The sequence below is a fragment of the Chlorocebus sabaeus genome, chromosome X (assembly GCF_047675955.1).
Source record: "Chlorocebus sabaeus isolate Y175 chromosome X, mChlSab1.0.hap1, whole genome shotgun sequence".
NCBI lineage: Eukaryota > Metazoa > Chordata > Mammalia > Primates > Cercopithecidae > Chlorocebus > Chlorocebus sabaeus.
The window spans coordinates 146,903,856-146,923,824 of record NC_132933.1 but is presented as its reverse complement, the minus strand read 5'-3'; the positions used below and the strand labels follow the sequence as shown (position 1 = coordinate 146,923,824).

The 19,969-nt window shown below is 36.7% G+C and overlaps 1 protein-coding gene across 5 annotated transcripts in view; it reads right to left on the bottom strand.

The window, feature by feature from the left end:
• NLGN4X (neuroligin 4 X-linked) overlaps positions 1-19,969 on the bottom strand; it is a 336,841-nt gene that overhangs the window by 126,661 nt on the left and 190,211 nt on the right. For 4 of the 5 annotated variants that reach the window (XM_073013891.1, XM_073013892.1, XM_073013893.1 and 1 more), the window contains exons 3-4: positions 8,261-8,320; positions 4,883-5,035 (exon numbers count right to left, since the gene is read on the bottom strand). In XM_073013891.1, coding sequence (XP_072869992.1) covers positions 4,883-5,035; positions 8,261-8,320 — 213 coding nt within the window. The remainder of the gene's footprint in view (positions 1-4,882; positions 5,036-8,260; positions 8,321-19,969) is intronic. The other variant, XM_037986303.2, reaches the window with a different exon arrangement.

Genomic DNA, 19,969 nt, shown 5'->3' with positions numbered 1-19,969 from the left:
ACGTAAGGCTGGGACCTACCGGGCTGCATTCCCAGGAGGTTAGGCATTCTTAGTCACAGGATGAGATAGGAGGTCAGCACAAGATACAGGTCACAAAGACCTTGTTGATAAAAGGATTCGGTAAAAAAGCCAGCCAAAACCCACCAAAATCAAGATGGCAACTAGAGTGATATCTGGTCGTCCTCACTACTCATTATACGCTAATTATAATGCATTAACATGCTAAAAGACCCTCCCACAAGCACCATGACAGTTTACAAATGCCATGACAATGTCAGGAAGTTACCCTATATGGTCTAAAAAGGAGGGTTTTTAGGAGTTGCCACCCCTTTCCTGGAAATCTCATGAATAATCAAACCCTTGTTTAGCATATAATCAAGAAATAATCATAAAAATAGCCAACCAGCAGCCCTCAGAGCTGCTCTGCTTATGGAGCATCATTCTTTATTCCTTTACTTTCCTAATAAACTTACTTTCACTTTACAGATTTGCCTCCAATTCTTTCTTGCACAAGACCCAAGAACCCTCTCTTAGGGTCTGGATTAGGATCCCTTTCTGGTAACATATACGCCTTTCTAGTGACAAGGGTGTACAACAGAACACATAAGAAATCTGTTCACAGAAGTGTAGCTTCTTTAAAAACAAACTGAACACCAATTCAATCAGAAGACATTTCATGTAGATATAAATAATTACTTTATAGCTATGATGACATGTCTCAATTTGCCTGGAACAATCCCATTTTATTGATAGCACATGAGCAACTCTCAAACATGTCCTGGATTGGATCATAAATTGTATGGCCAATGGCTAGCAAGACTGTATAGCACACTTCTGATTATTAAAAAAATAGCAAACATGATGATCTTCTGATTTATTTAACATCTAGGAGTGTCTTGTAATGATTTTTTTAAATTAACATGGTTCAGTCTGGATGCCAATATTTGATAGATATTAGCCATTACAGATTGGCTCAGCTACAAGTCTTACTGTGGATAAACAGTAGTATTAATACAATGTATAATGATATTAATAACACTAGAAATTGTAGTGTGACTGGGTATAATGGTTGCTGCTGAGAGCCTATGAAACTTCATCTACATGAGTCCATTAAACTTTTTTTAAAGGTTATTTTTTGGCCGGGTGCAGTGGCTCACGCCTGTAATCCCAGTACTTTGGGAGGCCGAGGCGGGTGGATCTCCTCAGGTCAGGAGTTCGAGACCAGCCTGACCAAATGGCAAAACCCTGTCTCTACCAAAAATACGAAAATTAGTGGGACGTGGTGGCGGGTGCCTGTAATCCCAGCTACTGTGGAGGCTGAGGCAGGAGAATCGCTTGGACCCGGGAGGCGGAGATTGCAGTGAGCCGAGATCGTGCCACTGCACTCCAGCCTGGGCAATAAAAGCGAGACTCCATCTCAAAAAAATAAATAAATAAATAAATAAATAAGTTTTTTTTTTTATTGACAAGTAATTGTACAGATTATATATTAATGAGGTATTTTGAACCATGGAACTTTTATACTGTACAACAACCTTGCAAGGGAGAGACCACTGCCAGTACTACGCCTAAGGAAAGAGTCTCAGGAATCGCCAGCTGACTTTCTCACGGTGGAGGTGGAGGAAAGATGTTGGCTCCTGTCTGTCTCCAGCTGCAATCTACATTCTTTCCAAGCCAGCGTTCCGCTTCTATTATGGGCATGTTTCATGTTTTTCATCCTCTCTTTTGGGTAACAGAAAATAGCATTTGTTACTCCATAAAAAAAAATCTTAAAACAATATTTTTCCATTCCTCAGGTAGGAAGATAACATTTATGCATTTATGACTTTTATTGGAAGAAAAAGAACTCAAAGAATATTTCAACCTTTTGCCTAAAATTGTATCTACTTGTATGAAATGCACTCACTGAAATGATCATTGCAGCGCCTGCTGTGTATTTTATTTGCTCATCTTTTTAAATATCTGAATGCCAAAAGTTTAAAAACATTTTTTCAAGACCGATAATAGGAGCTTCCTACAAGCAAAAAGTAAATGCCACCTAGCCGTTTTCAAGAGGACAGTAGTAAATGCAAGATCCATGATAAAAACCAACGCAGTCACATTTTAAAGTCTCTATCGTCCTGTAAAATCAGCAAACTTGGCACATTTCATTCCATCAAATGAAAGGGGGTCTGTAGTGTGCTTGGCTGTTCCACACTAGCTCATTGGAGGAATGTAAATAGACCCGCACAGAGATGCTAAATCGCTTCTTTTATTTCTTCCCCACCAATTTTACAGCTCTCTGTTATCTCATGACTTTTAAAAACTCTCCATAACAAAAAGTAGACTTACAATTTTTCAATTAGTTTTTCTTTCCTCTAAAAAAAGTGTGTATAATTTCCAGGCTAATTTGCAAGATGTGCAGTTGATTCACGAAGGGACAAAACTGATGAAAAATCATAGTGTAGAGTTGCTTGATACAACTGAGCTTTAGGGGGAAAAGGAGATCAATTTCTTTCGAAACTCAATCTTATCAGACACATCACTCCATCACACATGCAACAGAATAGTCTGTGATTCCAGCAAAGCAAGAATTTTCTCGATGCCCACTGCCTCCTTCAGAAAAGGATGCCCAAGCTTTCTTCCGTGTGGCCCTGCTACAGGCAGTGCACACACCGCTCCCTTTGAAGAAGGCCTGTGCAGTACCCTCACACGTACTTTCCTCCTTCCACCTCTTTGTCAGAATGGACCTTTTGTAAAACATCAAGAAGCACAATTTTCTGTTTCCAACACTAGTAGTCAAAGCAACTATCCAGCGCCTCTGAAAAATATTCAGTGAAGCATGCAATTATCGCTATGCAAAGGTTCAGAGACATTATTCTGCCAAGATGTGACTCACAGAAAACCACAAAAATTATAGGAAATAAAGCCAACGATACAATAAGTTTTTTGACACTAAAAGGTTTTTTGGTGGTGTTTATTTTCTTCAACGTAGAAACCAATCTGGAACCTTGAGTTCTTTATCAATGTTTCAAAAGACACAACTTTAGCAACACCTGTGACTGACTTGCATTTCAAAGTAATAAATGCATTTCTCCTAGGGTTTCTTACACCACCTCTTAGGGTTTCTCAGCAGTTCACCACCTCTTAGGGCTCCTTACAGGTTAATGTTTTCACATAGGGGAAAAAAAAACACTCAGAATGAAATGAAGTCATCTGATTGAAAATAAAATATTCTTGGCAATATTTAACTATTTGAAGAAAACACTTTTAGTCATATTTCTTGTTTGAGAGACCTCCTTTAGTCCATTTTATTTTGTTTTTTATTTTAACTAATTATTTTATTGTTTATTTATTTTATTTATTTTTTTATTTTTTTGAGAAAAGTCTCGCTCCATTGCCCAAGCTGGAGTGCAGTGGTGCTACCTCTGCTCATCGCAACCTCAGCCCCCTGGGTTCCAGAGATTCTCCTGCCTCAGCCCCCTGAGTAGCTAGGATTACAGGCACCTGCCATCAGGCCCAGTTAATCTTTGTATTTTTAGTAGAGACTGGGTTTCACCACTTTGGCCTGGCTGTTTTCGAACTCCTGACCTCAAGTGATCTGCCTGCGTGGGCCTCCCAAAGTGCTGGGATTATAGGCGAGAGCTACCACGCCTGGCCTCCATTTTATTTTGTATTTCATATTGTATCATAATCACACTGCAACCAATATACACATCTCTGTCATGGCTAACTTGTTAAAAATTTTATTTTCTACACCACTTCAATGCATTTTTGCCTGGAAAACAAATGTTTTTACATAGGTCTAGGAATATTATTTGCAAACTAACCAACACTAGGAAAGGCCATCTCAGAAGGTACTGAAATCTTACCCTGAAGACGTATAATTTTCCAACCTACAATTAAAAGAAGATGAATGACGGTCGGCCGCGGTGGCTCACGCCTGTAATCCCAGCATTTTGGGAGACTGAGGCGGGCAGACCACGAGGTCAGGAATTTGAGACCAGCCTGGCCAATATGGTGAAACCCCGTGTCTATTAAAACTACAAAAATTAGCTGGGCGTGGTGGCATGAGCCTGTAGTTCCAGTTACTTGGGACGCTGAGGCAGAAGAATCACTTGAACTCAGGAAGCAGATGTTGCAGAGGTTGCAGTGAGCCAAGATTGCACCACTGCACTCCAGCCTGGGCGACAGAGTGAGACTCCGTCTCAAAGAAGAAAAAAAAAAAAAAAGAAAGAAAGAAAAGAAATGAAATATCAAAACATGGAGGAACTAAACTTGAATTTCCATGTATTCAGCCTTTAATCATAGATCATCAATGGAACAAAAGCCAACTAACAGCTAAGTTTCCTTGCATGCAAATGCAATGGAACCAAAACAACAGATCTTCCAAAGGCTCAACATAATCAGTTAGAGAATTGGATAAGATAGTTTCCTCCACACAATATACTGAGTCATAGAATGACACAACCAGAAAAGAAAGCTAAGATCTATGGCCATTCCCAACCATGATATCACCAAATATGTGTTCATTGTACAGGTCTATGTAGACAAACATATATTCATTGAACTCCAAGGGAGAAACATACTTTAAATAAAATTTCATTTCATCTTGAAGATCTTAAAGTCTGCATTGTTTTGAGGAGGGATTCAGGTTCCACAAAATAAAATTATTGGATCAGAAATTGCAAGCTTAAAAAAAAATAATAAAACAATAAAATGACCATGTTGCACGAAGGTAGTAAAAGGAATAAACATATCTGATCACATAAAGTAAATACCGTAAAGTGGAATTAACCAGGAACTGGAATAACAGGATTCAAATCCACGAGCCCTGTCAAAATAAGAAGTGGACCTTTCATGTTTCCGGTTGCTCAGTCATTCACACGATGACATCACTTACCTAGTATTCCCAGACGGTAGTTAATAGTGATCACGATGACATTTCCGTAGCTGGCCAAAATGCTGCCGTCAATCATGTTGCCGGTGCCCTCCATGTAAGATCCCCCATGGATATAGACCATAACCGGCTTCTTACTGTTCTGATCATGAATATCTGGGAAAAAAAGCCAAGTAAAGAAACACAATAAAGAATCACACTGACTCACCAATGCTCAATTAAGAACAAAGGAGATTCACTGATTTCCTTATTTTGACTTGAATTAAGCACATTTATTTTTATGGATGATGCGACCGTTGATAAGAGCTTCTAAGGAAAATGATCAGTGCCATTGCGTTTTCTATTGATGGAAATGGTATTTTAAGAAGCATACAGATATTTGGCATCCTCTGCTCATGTAAGCTTCTATATATATCTAAAGCACTAAAAGACATGGTTTTAGGTAAAGTACACATTTCCTAAATTTTGCTCAAACCCTAAAATGTGATTTAAATGGAATAAACACATGGAATCCTTGACAAAATATATTTTATATTCTAATCAAGTATAAAATCAACTTCAAAATTATAATTAATTTTAATATAGTTGCATCTTAATTCGCAGGTGAGTGTACAGATTCATTTTCAATTTAACAATAAAAACATAAGAGTAGTAGTGAAGCTATAAACTATCAATAAGGGACAGATAATGACAAGAAAGCAAAATCAATAGTTAAAAATTAACAGAACAGAAATAAGGGAAAAAAAGGAAGGATGTCCAAGCAAATGTCTTTGTTCCAGTGATTACAGTAACATACTAACATACTTAAGTGACAAAAATAAAAGAGATGTAATAAAAAATGGCAAAATAATCAAAATTATTTGAATGCTTTATATTTTCACGGGGACTATAAACTCCCATTGTGACTTGCAACCAAAAATTCCTCTTAATAATTTACTTTATTATTTAAATTAACAATGATGTAAAAACAATGATCTGTGATGATAGGAAGCTGGGGACCATCTGTAGGGCCTGCTTTGTGAAAAGTTATGATTAAATAAACTGTTTATAACATTAATCAGCAATTAGGGCTACATTTAATCTTTAGAAGACTGACCTCACCTATAAATATTTCTGGATACAGATATGTGTGTGTGTGTGTGTGTGTGTGTGTGTGTGTGTGTGTACAAACAATTTAAATATCTTTGTTACTAAAAGATGTATGCATATTGATTTCCAATTTTTTCTTCAATAAAGTTTTTTTTTTCCTCATAATTCGCAGGGACACTTTTGAGATATTGGAAAAGAATTCTGAGGATATGAATTACCATCGTTTGGACGGTGGCTCCAATTTGAATGAATTACGATCACAATTTTCCTGGGTGTACATAGAAGACATGACATACCTACTGGTCACAGTAAAGCACACAAAACAGTGTCAAGTTACCCAAGTATTTCTTTGCAGATATTTAATCCACGGCAGAAAAGTGGCTTTTATTTCTCATATTACATTCAAATATAAAGTAAAAATCTTCTATTAATCATTTATTCATCATATACTTCGGGAAATGTCTTCTGCTATATGAATAAGAAATGGCTTTTCTCCTGATCCACTGCTTCTTTCTGATTCCTAATTTGCTGTTTTTGGCCTCATTTCTTTTACCATTACCAGCGGTTGTCTAGTAAATTGTGGAAAAAAGGGTAAGTAGAGATTTTGAAGGGCTGCTTTAAAGTGCTCCCTTGGAAAACAAGTGAGATTAACATCTCTTACCTTTCATAAAACATAGAACAAGACTCTCTTGACCTTGTGGAAGTAATAACCAGTTGTCATATTAATCATGAAAATTAGATGGCATTTTAATGGTAATAAAGATTCACTGGGAACATTGTGAAAACAGGTCCTAATTATCAAAGGGAAATGTATTAAAAAGAGAAAGCCAAACAGGATGCAAATTATAGCAGTATAAGTTATGAGACAACAAAAGTTTATTTCATTTTTATGTATTTGCTCAATGCTGATAAAATGTCAGGCATTCAGAAGCCCTTATCAAAGAAGGGGCTACCTGAAGCAGGTGTAGATTTTGATCTTCCATGGCCATCAGAATTGAGATCTCTCAGAGAGCTACTTGAGGCAGTGACAGCCCTATGAGCTCAGTAAAAATAATACTATTCAAAATGTTAAGGGAAGACTGGGCATGGAAAGGGTGTTGGCAAGATTTCTCGGAGAACAGTTGATTTATGAAGATAAGCAAGGCGGGGAGCAACTACAAGAATTGGTCAAAAGACCCTGTTATGGCCGTTGGTCCTGACCAGCAAAGATAATTCAGGACTCACTTTTGGGCTTTAAATTGCCTTTCAGACAGAGACCCAAAGGTCCAGCCAGGGCCTTAATGGAGCTCCATGCATTTTGCTTCCCAGACGGGAAAAATGTGCTTTTAGCTAATCCTACAGAGCCTTACCAATGAAGAAGGGCTTGCTTGCTTCAGTACTTTTTTTGTTGCTTCCCCTCTTTTAAAAAAAATCATTTCTGGTACAGGAAGGGCAGAAAAACAGCGTGCAAGTTGTCTGTATGAGTACCTCAGACCTACCATCTTTTAAAAAAAATCCTTTCACTTCTGGTAGATAATGTGTTGAGCAATTTGGTAGCCTTAAGAAGAAACTTCACAGCAACAAAACATTTTAAGGAGAAAAATGTTTTCAAAAAAAGCCATAGTGTAAAAAGAATAGCTAGCTTTTTGTCCTGTCTCAGTTCTGAGATAATCTTTTTTTTTTTTTTTTTTTTCCTTTAAATGCTGTAAAAGGCAGTCCTGAAAGCATCAGGACTCGTTAACAACAGCATCTCGTTAAAACACTTTTTGGTGTACTTCACTGTGAGAAGATTATCAGAAATCTGTGTTGGAATCAATATGTTTGTGAAGAAAAAAAAAACTGATATTTCAGCCCCCCCCCCCAAAAAAAATTATTCTAAGATGCTTCAGAGTTTTGCAGTTTATAAAAATAATGAAGAAGACCAAAGCTCCAAAGTAGCATATTAACTTACAAAATAACATTTGGAAGGAAGAAAAAAGACTATACATGCATGTTTTAAAATTCCATTTTCTCTTCTTGTGACCAAGCCAAAAAAAAAAAAAAAAAGATGGGCTTTTCTGTAAACAGTAGTTCATTACTCTTTTCATGTTTAGAAACAATGTTTATGCTTCTCAGAGTGATTTGTTTCCTGTACACGGTAACTGGGATTAAAAATGACAGTGGTTTCTATACAAGAAGAAAATAATTAAAGAAGCACACCAAAGTGTACTAGTGTTAAATAAGGGGAGACAAAACAGATTGAAATGAAAAAAAGAGAGATAGATAGATATAAAATCATGCATCAGGGTTGAGCTTTGAAAAAACAAAAAATACCTTCATCTTCACCACGGTCATTACTGGTTATATCATCTGCGTTTTTCTTTGTGTTGGCTCCTGGGGTCATATTGAGAAGGAAAATAAAGGGAAAAAAGAGAATTCAAAAACAACAGGTTTGCAAAAAATTCAGAAAAGAGAGAGATGCTACCCAGTAAAAGAAAAAAAAAGAATGTAACACAAAAAGTTGAAATCGGTTACATTTGGATTTCAAAAAAATGAGATAGGGAAATGCAAAATGCATATAAACATAAAGATGTCAAGAAGAACAAATTCAAAATGTTACTTGCAAAAAATATTAGATATCCTGTGAATATGCAGTTGGGGGTTAAAATGATGCTACTGCAAAAAAAAAAATGCTAACGTGAGTTGTTTTAAAAAAAAGAGAAATTAAATTATTAGAAAAGATATTTCCCACATTCTTTAAAGAAATGCTTATGGAGTATTCAATGGTCCTCTGATTTTAACATGTTATAATTTAAATGAATTTTTGAATTGTTATTGATACATTATGGTTAGAAATTTTCATAAGGCAAGCAAAAACACACAGTAAACATGGAAGGACTTTAATCAAAACACTATAAAATTGACATTAATTTCATGCATTAAAAACCTATAAACATGCAATCTCAAAAAGTCAGAATTGTTACTAATTTAAATCACTAAGATTTACCTCTACTCTGTGTTTAGAGAAGCACTACCCATTATTCACTCTTGTTTTCTTCTATTAAAATCTACTACATACAATAAATATTTAAGTCAGGACAAAACATTATAGACCATGTCCTATGTGTTTAAAATAGTTATGAAATATCATTTGAAAGTTATGTCCTCTGTGTTTAAAACAGTTATTAAATATCATGTGAAGATTATGTCCTCTGTGTTTAAAATAGTTATTAAATATCATTTGAAAGTTATTGGTACTTGAATTTGTTGAAGAAAATAAAAATCGAAGTCATCTACCTTGATCACCTCAGTAAGAACTGCATAGGAATTTTAATACAGGCACAATGCAGGAAGCGGCCCTGAAGGATGGCACAAACTAGCTTATGGTCTTTCTGCACAGAGAACCATTTTGGTTTTTACACTTTCCACATTTAAATGGTGTGAACATTTAATTTTGCTTGAATTAATTAATTGGCTCCATTGCTTCCTTTTCACAGACAGATGCAGCCCATGTGTGCATATCCCACTATCAATAACTGCGTCAATCAATTAAAACAGCCTTTGCCTTCCTGTAGGGTTCTAGGATAAGTGAATTAAGGCAGAGGGAAAATATTGTCATCTCCAACACTTGCAAATGAAAAACACTCTTCCGTTCTACATAACTCAGAAGAGCTTAAACATATTTTGAAACCAAGACTTGATAATGCTGTTTCTATACATCAAACAAAAGTTAAATAATGTCCATTTCATGGGGGCTTAATACCCTTTAAAACCAGACCTGGGTGGGTGTGATAGCCTTGCTGATCCACTTTCTGTCTTTATAAGACTTGCCTTTTCTAGGCTTTTCATATAAATAAACTCATATAATATATGGTATTTTGTGTCTGGCTCCTTTTACTTAGCACGATGTTTTCAATGTCCTTCCATACTGTAGCATGAATCAATACTTCATTCCTTTTTTTTTTTTTTTTTTTGAGACGGAGTCTCGCTCCGTCGCCCAGGCTGGAGTGCAGTGGCCAGATCTCAGCTCACTGCAAGCTCCGCCTCCCGGGTTCACGCCATTCTCCTGCCTCAGCCTCCCGAGTAGCTGGGACTACAGGCGCCCGCCACCTCGCCCGGCTAGTTTTTTGTAGTTTTTAGTAGAGACGGGGTTTCACCGTGTTAGCCAGGATGGTCTCGATCTCCTGACCTCGTGATCCGCCCGCCTCGGCCTCCCAAAGTGCTGAGATTACAGGCTTGAGCCACCGCGCCCGGCCTACTTCATTCCTTTTTATGGCTAAATTATTTTCCATTGTATGGGTATACCACATTTTAAAAATCCATTTATTTGTTGAGTGACATTTGGTTTATTTCTACTTGTTGATTATTACTAATGAAACTGCTATGAACATTTATTTGTGTACTATTTTTTGCACGGATATATGTTTTCATGTCTATTGCATAGATACCCAGGGGTGAAATTGCTGTTTCATAAGGCAAATTTATGCTTAATGTTTTAATAAACTGACAGACTATTTTCCAAATCAGCTGCAATACTTGGCATTCTCACCAATGGTGGTATAAAGGGTCTCCATTTCTCTATTACCTAGCCAAAACTTGCTAATATTTTTTTTTGTTATAACCATACTAATGGATGTCTCGTTGTAGGTTTTTTTTTTTTTTTTTTCCAAAGTCTTGCTCTGTTACCCAGGCTGGAGTGCAGTGGCACGATCCAGGCTCACGACAACCTCCACCTCCTGGGTTTCAGCAATTCTCATGCCTCAGCTTCTCGAGTAGCTGGGACTACAGGTGTGCACCACTATTCCTGACTAATTTTTGTATTTTTAGTAGACATGGGTCTTGCCCTGTTGGCCAGGTTGGTCTTGGACTCCTGGCCTCAAGCAATCCACTCACCTTGGCCTCCTAAAGTGCTGGGATTACAGGCATGAGCCACTGCACCTGGCCTCATTGTAGTTTTCATTTGCATTTAGCTAATGTCTAGTAACTAATGATGTTAAATATATTCTCATGTACACTCTCTTTGCAGAAATGTCTATTACTTTTTGCCCATTAAAAATAATTTCTTTCCTTCTTATTATTGAATAGTAAGTGGTTTGTTTAAGTATTTTCTAGATAAAAGTCTTTTATCAGGAATATGGTTGGTAAATCTCCTTTCCCAGTTTATGGCTTGTCTTTTGGTTTTCTCAACAAATAGCACTTTATGTTCTCAATGGTGCCTTTTGAAGTGCAAAAGTTTTTAATTTTGATGAGTTTCACTTGATCAGTTCTTTTCTTTTAAGGGTTGTACTTTTGAGGTCATACTTATGAAATCTTTCCCAATCCATGGCCCTGAAGACCTTCTCCTGTGTTTCGTAAAAGTTGCCTAAGTTTCCTAAAAGTTTAAGAGTTTTCATTCTTACATTTTCATCTGCCATTCATTTTGAGTTAATTTTGGGGTACAATAAGAGATAAGAGTTGAAATTCATCTTTTTACATATGAATATCCAATTGTCTCAGCACCATTTATTGAAAAGACTATCCTTGCCTCTTTTAATTGTTTTGACATCATTGTTAAAAATCTACTGACTACAAATTGAAGGATTTATTTCTAAGCCTTTATAATTGATGCTTGAATAACACAGGTCTGAACTGTGCAGATCCACTTATATGTGGATTTTTTCCGCCTCTGCCACCCCTGAGACTGCAAGAACAACCTCTCCTCTCCCTCCTCCTCCTCAGTCTATTCACCCTGATGATGAGGATAAAGACCTTTAAGAAGATCCACTTCTATTTAATGAGTGGTAAATATATGTTCTCTTCCTTATGATTTTCTTAACGGTGCTTTCTTTTCTCTAACTTAGTTTACTGTGAGAATACAGTGTATTGTATATATAACATATAAAAGATGTGATAAGTAGCTGTTTATGTTATTGGTAAGGTTTCCAGTCAACAGTAGACTATCAGTTGTTAAGTACTGGTTGGGGGTAAAAAGTTTTAAGTGAATTTTCGAATGTGCAGGGGTTCTAACCTTCGTGTTGTTCAAGGACCAACTGTAATTAATTATATTTCATTGGTCTAAATTTATACCCATGTGAGTTGCCTGCTATCTTGATTACTATAGCTTTACAGTACCTTTTAAAACAGAGAAATGGAAGCCCTCCAACTTTCTGCCCCTTTTCCTAGGTCTTTTTGATAGCTCTAGATCCTATGACTTTCCATGAAAATTTCCAAATCAGCTTGTTAGTTGCAACAAAAACTCCTGCTGAGATTTCGATAGAAATTACTTGCCAAATCCCAATTGTAAGTGAATCTTATATATCAGAGCTTGACCCAGAAACATAATTAAATACTGTCTTTCCTGTTCTATGTATATTTAATTTGTTTATCCTTTCATTCCTTTTAAATAAACTGCTACTCTATTTGTCCATGTAAATATAACTAATTAAATGTCTTTAAAACAAACCAAGTTCTCTTGAGTATCTAGTTTAGACACAACCATGGACTATGTAAATGCAGTTATTAGAAGATTCATAAAAACAATTTGTCTAGAGTTTATTCAAGAATAAACCCAGCTTGTGGTTGGTGCACACACACACACACACACACACACACACACAAGCCCAAATAAAACCTAGGTAGGCTATGAGTTTCCTTTCTCTTCTCTATGTCTACCCTTCCTCAAAATTCCAGAATAATATTCCTTTTCATACAACAATAAGCATCTCCTTAAAACCTCTGTGCAGAACTGGCTTTAAATATTAAAGAGAAGATTTAAATACTCCAAGCAAAAGTACAACCATTCTATTATTAAAATTTAAATATCATTTTATAAATAAAATATCTCAATGTCCCTAATCCTGAAGAATAATCCAGCTTTTTTTAACCTGTTCCTCTGATGCTCCCATTTAGTGCTTTATCTATGTTATTTTCTAAAGTCAGTCTATTTAAAATAGCACTTTATGTTATGAATGTAAGAGAAATACTTTGTAAAGAATTTGGAAAATGGTAAGGGCGCAGTGGCTCATGCCTGTAATCCCAACACTTTGGGACATCGAGGTGGGCGGAGGTCAGGAGTTCCAGACCAGACTGACCAACATGGTGAAACCTCCTCTCTACAAAAATTACAAAAAATTAGCCAGACATGGTGGTGCATGCCTGTAGTCCCAGCTATTCGGGAGACTGAGGTGGCAGGATCACTTGAGCCTGGGAGGCGGAGCTTGCAGTAAACTGAGATCGCCCTGCCACACTCCAGCCTGGGTGAAACAGCCAGACCTTATCACAAAACGAAACAAAACAAAACAAAAACTGGAAAATGAAGGCTACTGTCAAAGTGAAAATTAACATCAAAGGAAAACATCACAGTCACATATACTGCTGTTAACATTACAAGTCGGAAAAATAATTTAAATCTGTTTTTTAATATATATTATTGCCACTTACATATCTAAATCATCATAGAAAGTCAATAGATACAAATGTGATCTTGTTATCTAAGCAAGAAAATAAGGAAATAATAGAACCAAAAGAACCTTCAGCATTATTGTTCTTCATAAGATACCATATTAAACTGTCTTAGTAGTTCATATTTTACTGCATATTGTTTTTCTTTTAAGTGGGCAAGGTTAATTTTCAACTAAGTCTTGTTATCTTAAGTAGAGAAAGAGCCTTTTTAAGCTAAGTACATTATTTCCATACAGGGAAAGTTGCATACAGTGTGAGGGGAGTGGGGCCTAGGGAAGTAAATGTTTTCTTGGCTATCACAGATGTGGATGAGATTGATTATTTTGTCACTTGGCCATAGAGGAATATGAGCTTAATCTTCTAATCCAATGCAATATTCCCAGCTCTCTGCAGCAAGGAAGTGACTGGCACGTCCTCACAGACTGCCCAAGACACATGGGTTTATTCGCTCATAAGTCCATTCCTTCTACAAATATGTATTGACCCTTTTAACATGCAGTCCTGACCAACAGAGGTAATGCCATGCAGTCCTGGCTAAAAAAGGTAATGACACACCCACACTGAAGAAGGAGATGAACATCAGAGACAGACATGCACACAGATAATTCCAACGGGGCAGGAAAATCCATGCATGAATTTAGGATCCTCTGCTGTTCCTGGTAGGAGAGTCTGGGGATAGAGGGGTGGCTGGTGAGGAAGTGGGTTAGGGCTTCTAAATATTCACAGAAGAGCTGGGGCCAGGAATACATTTATGGGAGCAAAGAAAACAGGTTGCTCTGAGCAGAAGCATGGGTTGGAAGGTGAGGGCACAGAAGGGACAAGAATAGCCCCAGAAAGATGAGAAGAACAGGTACACAACCTGGACACCTCCTCTTTCCTCCATACACCTGGACAACAGACTCTAGCTAGGGAAAATATTCCATGCATACATTTGAAATATACTTGAACCTCCACTTGAATAACACTACCACAATGAATTTGAAAGATGACCTTCAGATGATTTTCAGATGGGATCATTTACCAATGGGCTTCACCCCAATGTATCTGCACCTTGAAGAATTGGTTAGCAACAGAAAAGTTCAGTTTCTGCATTTGAAAGAACTGTCATAGCTGACCTCTGGCTTTTTTCTTTTTCTGAAATCAGAACACCTGAACAGGACCTAACTTTACTCTTAATGGAAATATGTATAAGATAGGAGGCTCATTTTATGGAGCCTTCAGCAAAGGGATTTTTTCCAGAAAGCAGCATTCAAACAGATATTTCTTGTATTATAAGCCCTGGCAGAAAAGGTTGGTAACAACGTGTCATGCATACTGAAGGTCATCCTTTTGTGATGTGGGAAGAAGCTTTTGGTGGCCAGGAAGGCTTAGAAAGGAGAACATCTGGAGGCTGAGTACCTGAAAATCAGTTTCTTTAAAATCATCAGCAGAATCACACTTTGAAAAATTTTGCAAAGACATCTGCCAGTTTGAAGACCCCAGCTCCAGGGCACATAACTACTAGATAGACAATTGTTGAATTAGAGGGTGTAGTCAATTGACAGGCAAAAGGTTCCCACTTCTACAGTCCTCCCCATGAATTTACTATTCCTCATACATAGAGATAGAGTCTGTATTTTCACCCCTTGAATCTTGAATGGCTTTATGATTGCATTTTTTCAAACGAAAAAAATATAATGATGTGCTATTTCCAAGACTGGGACTCAAATCCCCTGTACCTATTCTTACTCTCTTGAGACTGCCACTGCCCTGTGAAAAATTCAGACTAGCGGGTTGGAGAACAAGAGATCTCATAGAGAAGAACCCATTGGTCCCAACCTAGGCAAAATTACCTCCAGCAAACCCCCAATTACCTAAGAGAACTCACTCCAAATCAACAACTCATACACATGAATGAGCCCAGCCAAGACCAAAATAAATTTCCAGCTAACAAGATGCAGAGGCTCATAAGCAGTAATAAGAGCTCATTGTCTTAAGGCATTGACTTTTAGAGTCCTTTGTTATGCAGCAGTAGCTAACTGATACATAGGGTAATACTAATTTTATCTTCAGTAGATACTGGCATCTTTCTTTCGAAACAATTTGTATTATACTATACACCCAGTAGCAGGTAAGAAAATTTCCTGGTCCTTACCCTGTTGCCAACACTTGATACTATCAGACAATATATTTGCCACTTTAATGAGTATAAAATATTAATAGTTTATATTTCAATTTCCATGTTTCTTAAAACTAGTACAGATGCATTTCTATATTCCCATTCTAAATTTCCATCTTGAATAGCAAGCCAATTTTTGACTGGCTAAATGTCTGTTACTGATTGGTAGGAAATCTTTATATTCATGGATGCTGGCCTCTTTTCGAGCATGTAAAAGCAAACATTTAACAGTGCATAGCAGTGCTGCATATGGTTATAAGGGCTTTATGTACATTGAATATGCATTTTGTTTGTTTATTTTTTAGAGACAAAGTCTTGCTCTGTCACACAGGCTGGAGTGCAGTCACACAACTGTAGCTTACTGCAGCCTCCAAGTCAAGGGCTCCAGTGATTCTTCCACCTCAGCCTCCCAAGTAGCTGGGAATACAGGTGTGCACCACCACACCTGGTTAATTTTTTTATATTTCTTGTAGAGATAGAGTCTCACTATGTTGTCCAGGCTAGTCTTGAACTCTTGGCCTCCAGCAAGACTTCCACATCAGCCTCCCAAAGTGCTGTATTACAGGCGTGAGCCACTGCATCCAGCTCTGAATATGCATTTTTCATAAATACCTTATGAGATGTGTAACTAATATCATTTTATAGCTGAGGAAAATTAGGTATACAGTTATTAAATAATTTGCCCAAGTTTACACAGTTGATAATTGGTGATATCTAGTCTGTTGTCTTTAACCATTTTATTGATTTTTAATTATCTAAAGTAATGCTTTAAAATGCATATTATAATTTATCACTATTTTCTCTACAATTTCTGCTTTTTTTAAAAAAAGGATTGTTTAATCCAGAAACATAAAGACATTTTATTTGCTTACATATTCTCCTAACAGTTTTAAGGTTTTATTTCATATCTGGGTCATAACTCACCTGGAATTTATTTATCTGGATGCTAGAGCACAGAGATTATTTTAATTATTTCCTTAGATAACAGTTCCATTTTCAGCTACATAGGTATTACAGCTCTTTACTTACATGCCAAGTTTTATATCTGCTAGATTCTGTTTCTGTCTACCTTGTTCTGTTCTATTTTTCTATATACCTAGCCTGTCTTATCCGGTTTATAGATAGATGATAGACAGACAGATAGATAGATAGATAGATAGATAGATAGATAGATAAGATAGATAGATATCATTGCTTAATTGAGATATAATTAATATACCATACACATCACCATGTCAAAGTATGCAATCCAATGGTTTTTAATATATTCATGGATCTGTGCAATAATCGACAATATCTAATGGCAGAACATTTTCATGATCCCCCCCCCAAAAATATGGTACCATTTAGTGGCCACTCTCAGCCCCTGGAAACTACCCATTCATTTGTGTCTTTCTGGATTTGCTTATCTGGACATTCTGGATGTGGAGGGTAACACACTGTCCTTATTCTTAGCTTTCATTATAAGAGGACTTGAACACATCTACATGCAACCCTGACAAGCTTCCACGAAGAGTCTATGCTAGCCTGTTAGAGGATTATATTCCACATGGAGCACTGTCAAGCACCCTGTTAAGATAGTGCTTGGCCAATGAGCACCCAACAGACCTGGAAGCTGACTCTAGACTGAAGAGCCTCCCAGCTGAGCACAGCCCAGATGTCCAGCCAAGAATCATAACCTAAATAGAGGTTGTTTGAGATACTTGGCTTTGAGATGGTTCCTTATGTAGCAAAAGCTAACTGATACACTACCAGGAACATGGCTTAACTCATTTCATCATCAGGTTTCCTTTAGAACTTTTGGGCATTCTGTTGTTTCCCCCATCTGCAAAGCCCATATTCTCCTGGAAGACTCAATTTTACTGATCAGCTTAAATTCCATTTCCTCAGAAAGGCATTCCCTGTTCATCCCAACCTTCGATTCATAAACGAACTTGAGTTCCTCAGTTATTCACTGTCATTGGCATTCTTCTTCACAAAATGAATTGTAATGTGTAACATGATACCTTGTTAAATAAGGTCTCCCTGTTAGATTGTTAGCAACAACAAAAAGGTGTTACCTGTGATTTTTCAACACCATATTCCTTAATTTGCAATGACTACCAAAATATTCAGCACATATAATGTAAGTTACATGGTAAATATCTGTTGGACGAATCATGTATTTTTGGCTGCAAGCCCCCCTCTATTATAAGAGTCACAGTCATAACAGCTATGACAACCAGTGATAAATACAGCCTTCTATGTAACAAGTGTAACTAATTCTCCTCTCAAGCAGGGAAATGCAATGTTGCATCTTCTTATTTAACTTTGAGAGTAGATATTAAATTATAATTCATGAAGTGGTAATAACATGATTTTGGTTAGCATATAGTATATAAGAATTCTGCCATTTGTCATTTCAAAAAACATGATGAAATGCTTTTGTGATGACAGTAAGGACAAGGTCTAATTCTAATTTTCTACTAGCTCAAAAATGCTTCATTGTAATAATGGAAATAGGATTTTCTGTATTTTTCTTGTTTTTCTCTTAGAAGCTTTGGAAGACAGACTGAGAGAAAAAGGTGAATAGTAATTTTCCTTTGTTGTTTTGTTGGATTTGGCAATAATTGGTTTCACACTTTTTCAGGTAGGAATCAAAATAAATCTAAAGATTTTATGGGTCTCTGATATATTCCTGTGCTTACTATTAGAGTCCTAGAGCATTGTCTAACTTTCCATAAGCATTTTTTGTTGCAAATTTTACTAGTGAAATGTTTCTGTCCTCAGGAATGAAATATAAATCCTATTATATTTACATGAGCCTTTCCCATTTTTTTTTTAGAATTTTCAGCTGATAGACAATATTATCTTGAAGAATCTATGAGCTTGAGATTAAATCGCAGTGTTTTTAAAAATGGGTACTAAATAATGTATTTTTCTAGGTATTTTTAAATGTATGTTTATTAAGAAAAGTCACGTTGGAAAGAAAATTGACTTTTATTTGCCCTAAGATGCTTGTTGAAATGTTGTATTAAAAACCTAACATACCCATAGCGGTTTTATATATATATATATATATATATATATAGTATACACTACATATATACACACACATGTACACACAGCTATACATATAACTCTTGAAATGTTATACTAGAAGCCTAATAATGCCTGGCGCAGTGGCTGATGCCTGTAATCCTGGCACTTTCGGAGGCCAGGGAAGGCAGATCACCTGAGACCAGGAGTTCACGACAAGTCTGGTCAACATGGTGAAAGACCATCTTTACTAAAAATACAAAAATTAGCCAGACATGGTGGCACATGCCTGTAATCACAGCTACTTGGAAGACTGAGGCACATGAAACACTAGAATCCAGGAGGCGGAGGCTGCAGTGAGCCAAGATCATTCCACTGCACTCCAGCCTGGATGACAGAGTGAGATGGAATCTCAAAAAGCAACAACAACAAAACAATCAAACAAGCAAAACCTAATAACTTCTACACACACACACATATATGTTAACCTCTACAGGTATATATATACCTGTCAGAGGTTATTAGGTTTTTAATACAATATTTTAAGAGGTAACTTAGGGCAAATAAAAGTCAATTTTATTTCCAATGTGACTTTTCTTAATAAATATTCATAAAAAACACCTAACAAAACAAAGTATGTGTGTATATATACACATACACACACGTATATCTGTATGTGTTTACTATATATGTAATACATATTTTCTTATATATGTACACATATTATACATACATATATGGTTTTTTTCCTTGCTATGAGATTGTGGAAAAGTTTGCATTCTGTTGCATCATGCTTTTCTCTGTAGTCAGGACACAGCAGCTGATTAATAGGTGGAATTTCCGTCACAGGACTTTTTGGTGGTGTGGGACAAGGATTCTGAAGGGCTGGCACCTTTGGTGAATTCTCCTTTTGCTATCTACGTAGGGAATAAACTGTCAACATCCAAAAGCAGCCCAACTATTGTTCCTAGTCAAATCATTCACAGCTCACCCTTAGCTTTTCTTGTGTGTGTGCCTGACATGGTAAATGGTTCTATTCATTTCAGAAAAACAAAATTAGTCTAGATTTATACAAAATCATCCCGCTCTTCAATTTCTGAGTATGCTGTAATAGAGGATATAAAGGCAATTGATTTCAATTAAGAGCCCTAAAATATATATTTTAAGAAGCATAAGGTCACTCAAGTATTTGGAAGATAGGGTAATCACTACTGCCCACGAAGGCTTTTGCTACTCTTTTGAACTTAGCTGATTCACCATAATGAAGAGGTTATTTATTCTGTTCAGTTAAACACTAAAGGAGGCTGGGTGCAGTGGCTCATGCCTGTAATTCCAGCACTCTGGGAGGCCAAGGCAAGAGGACTGCTTGAACGCTGGAGTTTGAGACCAGTCTAGGAACATAGTGAGACCCTGTTTCTATAAATAAA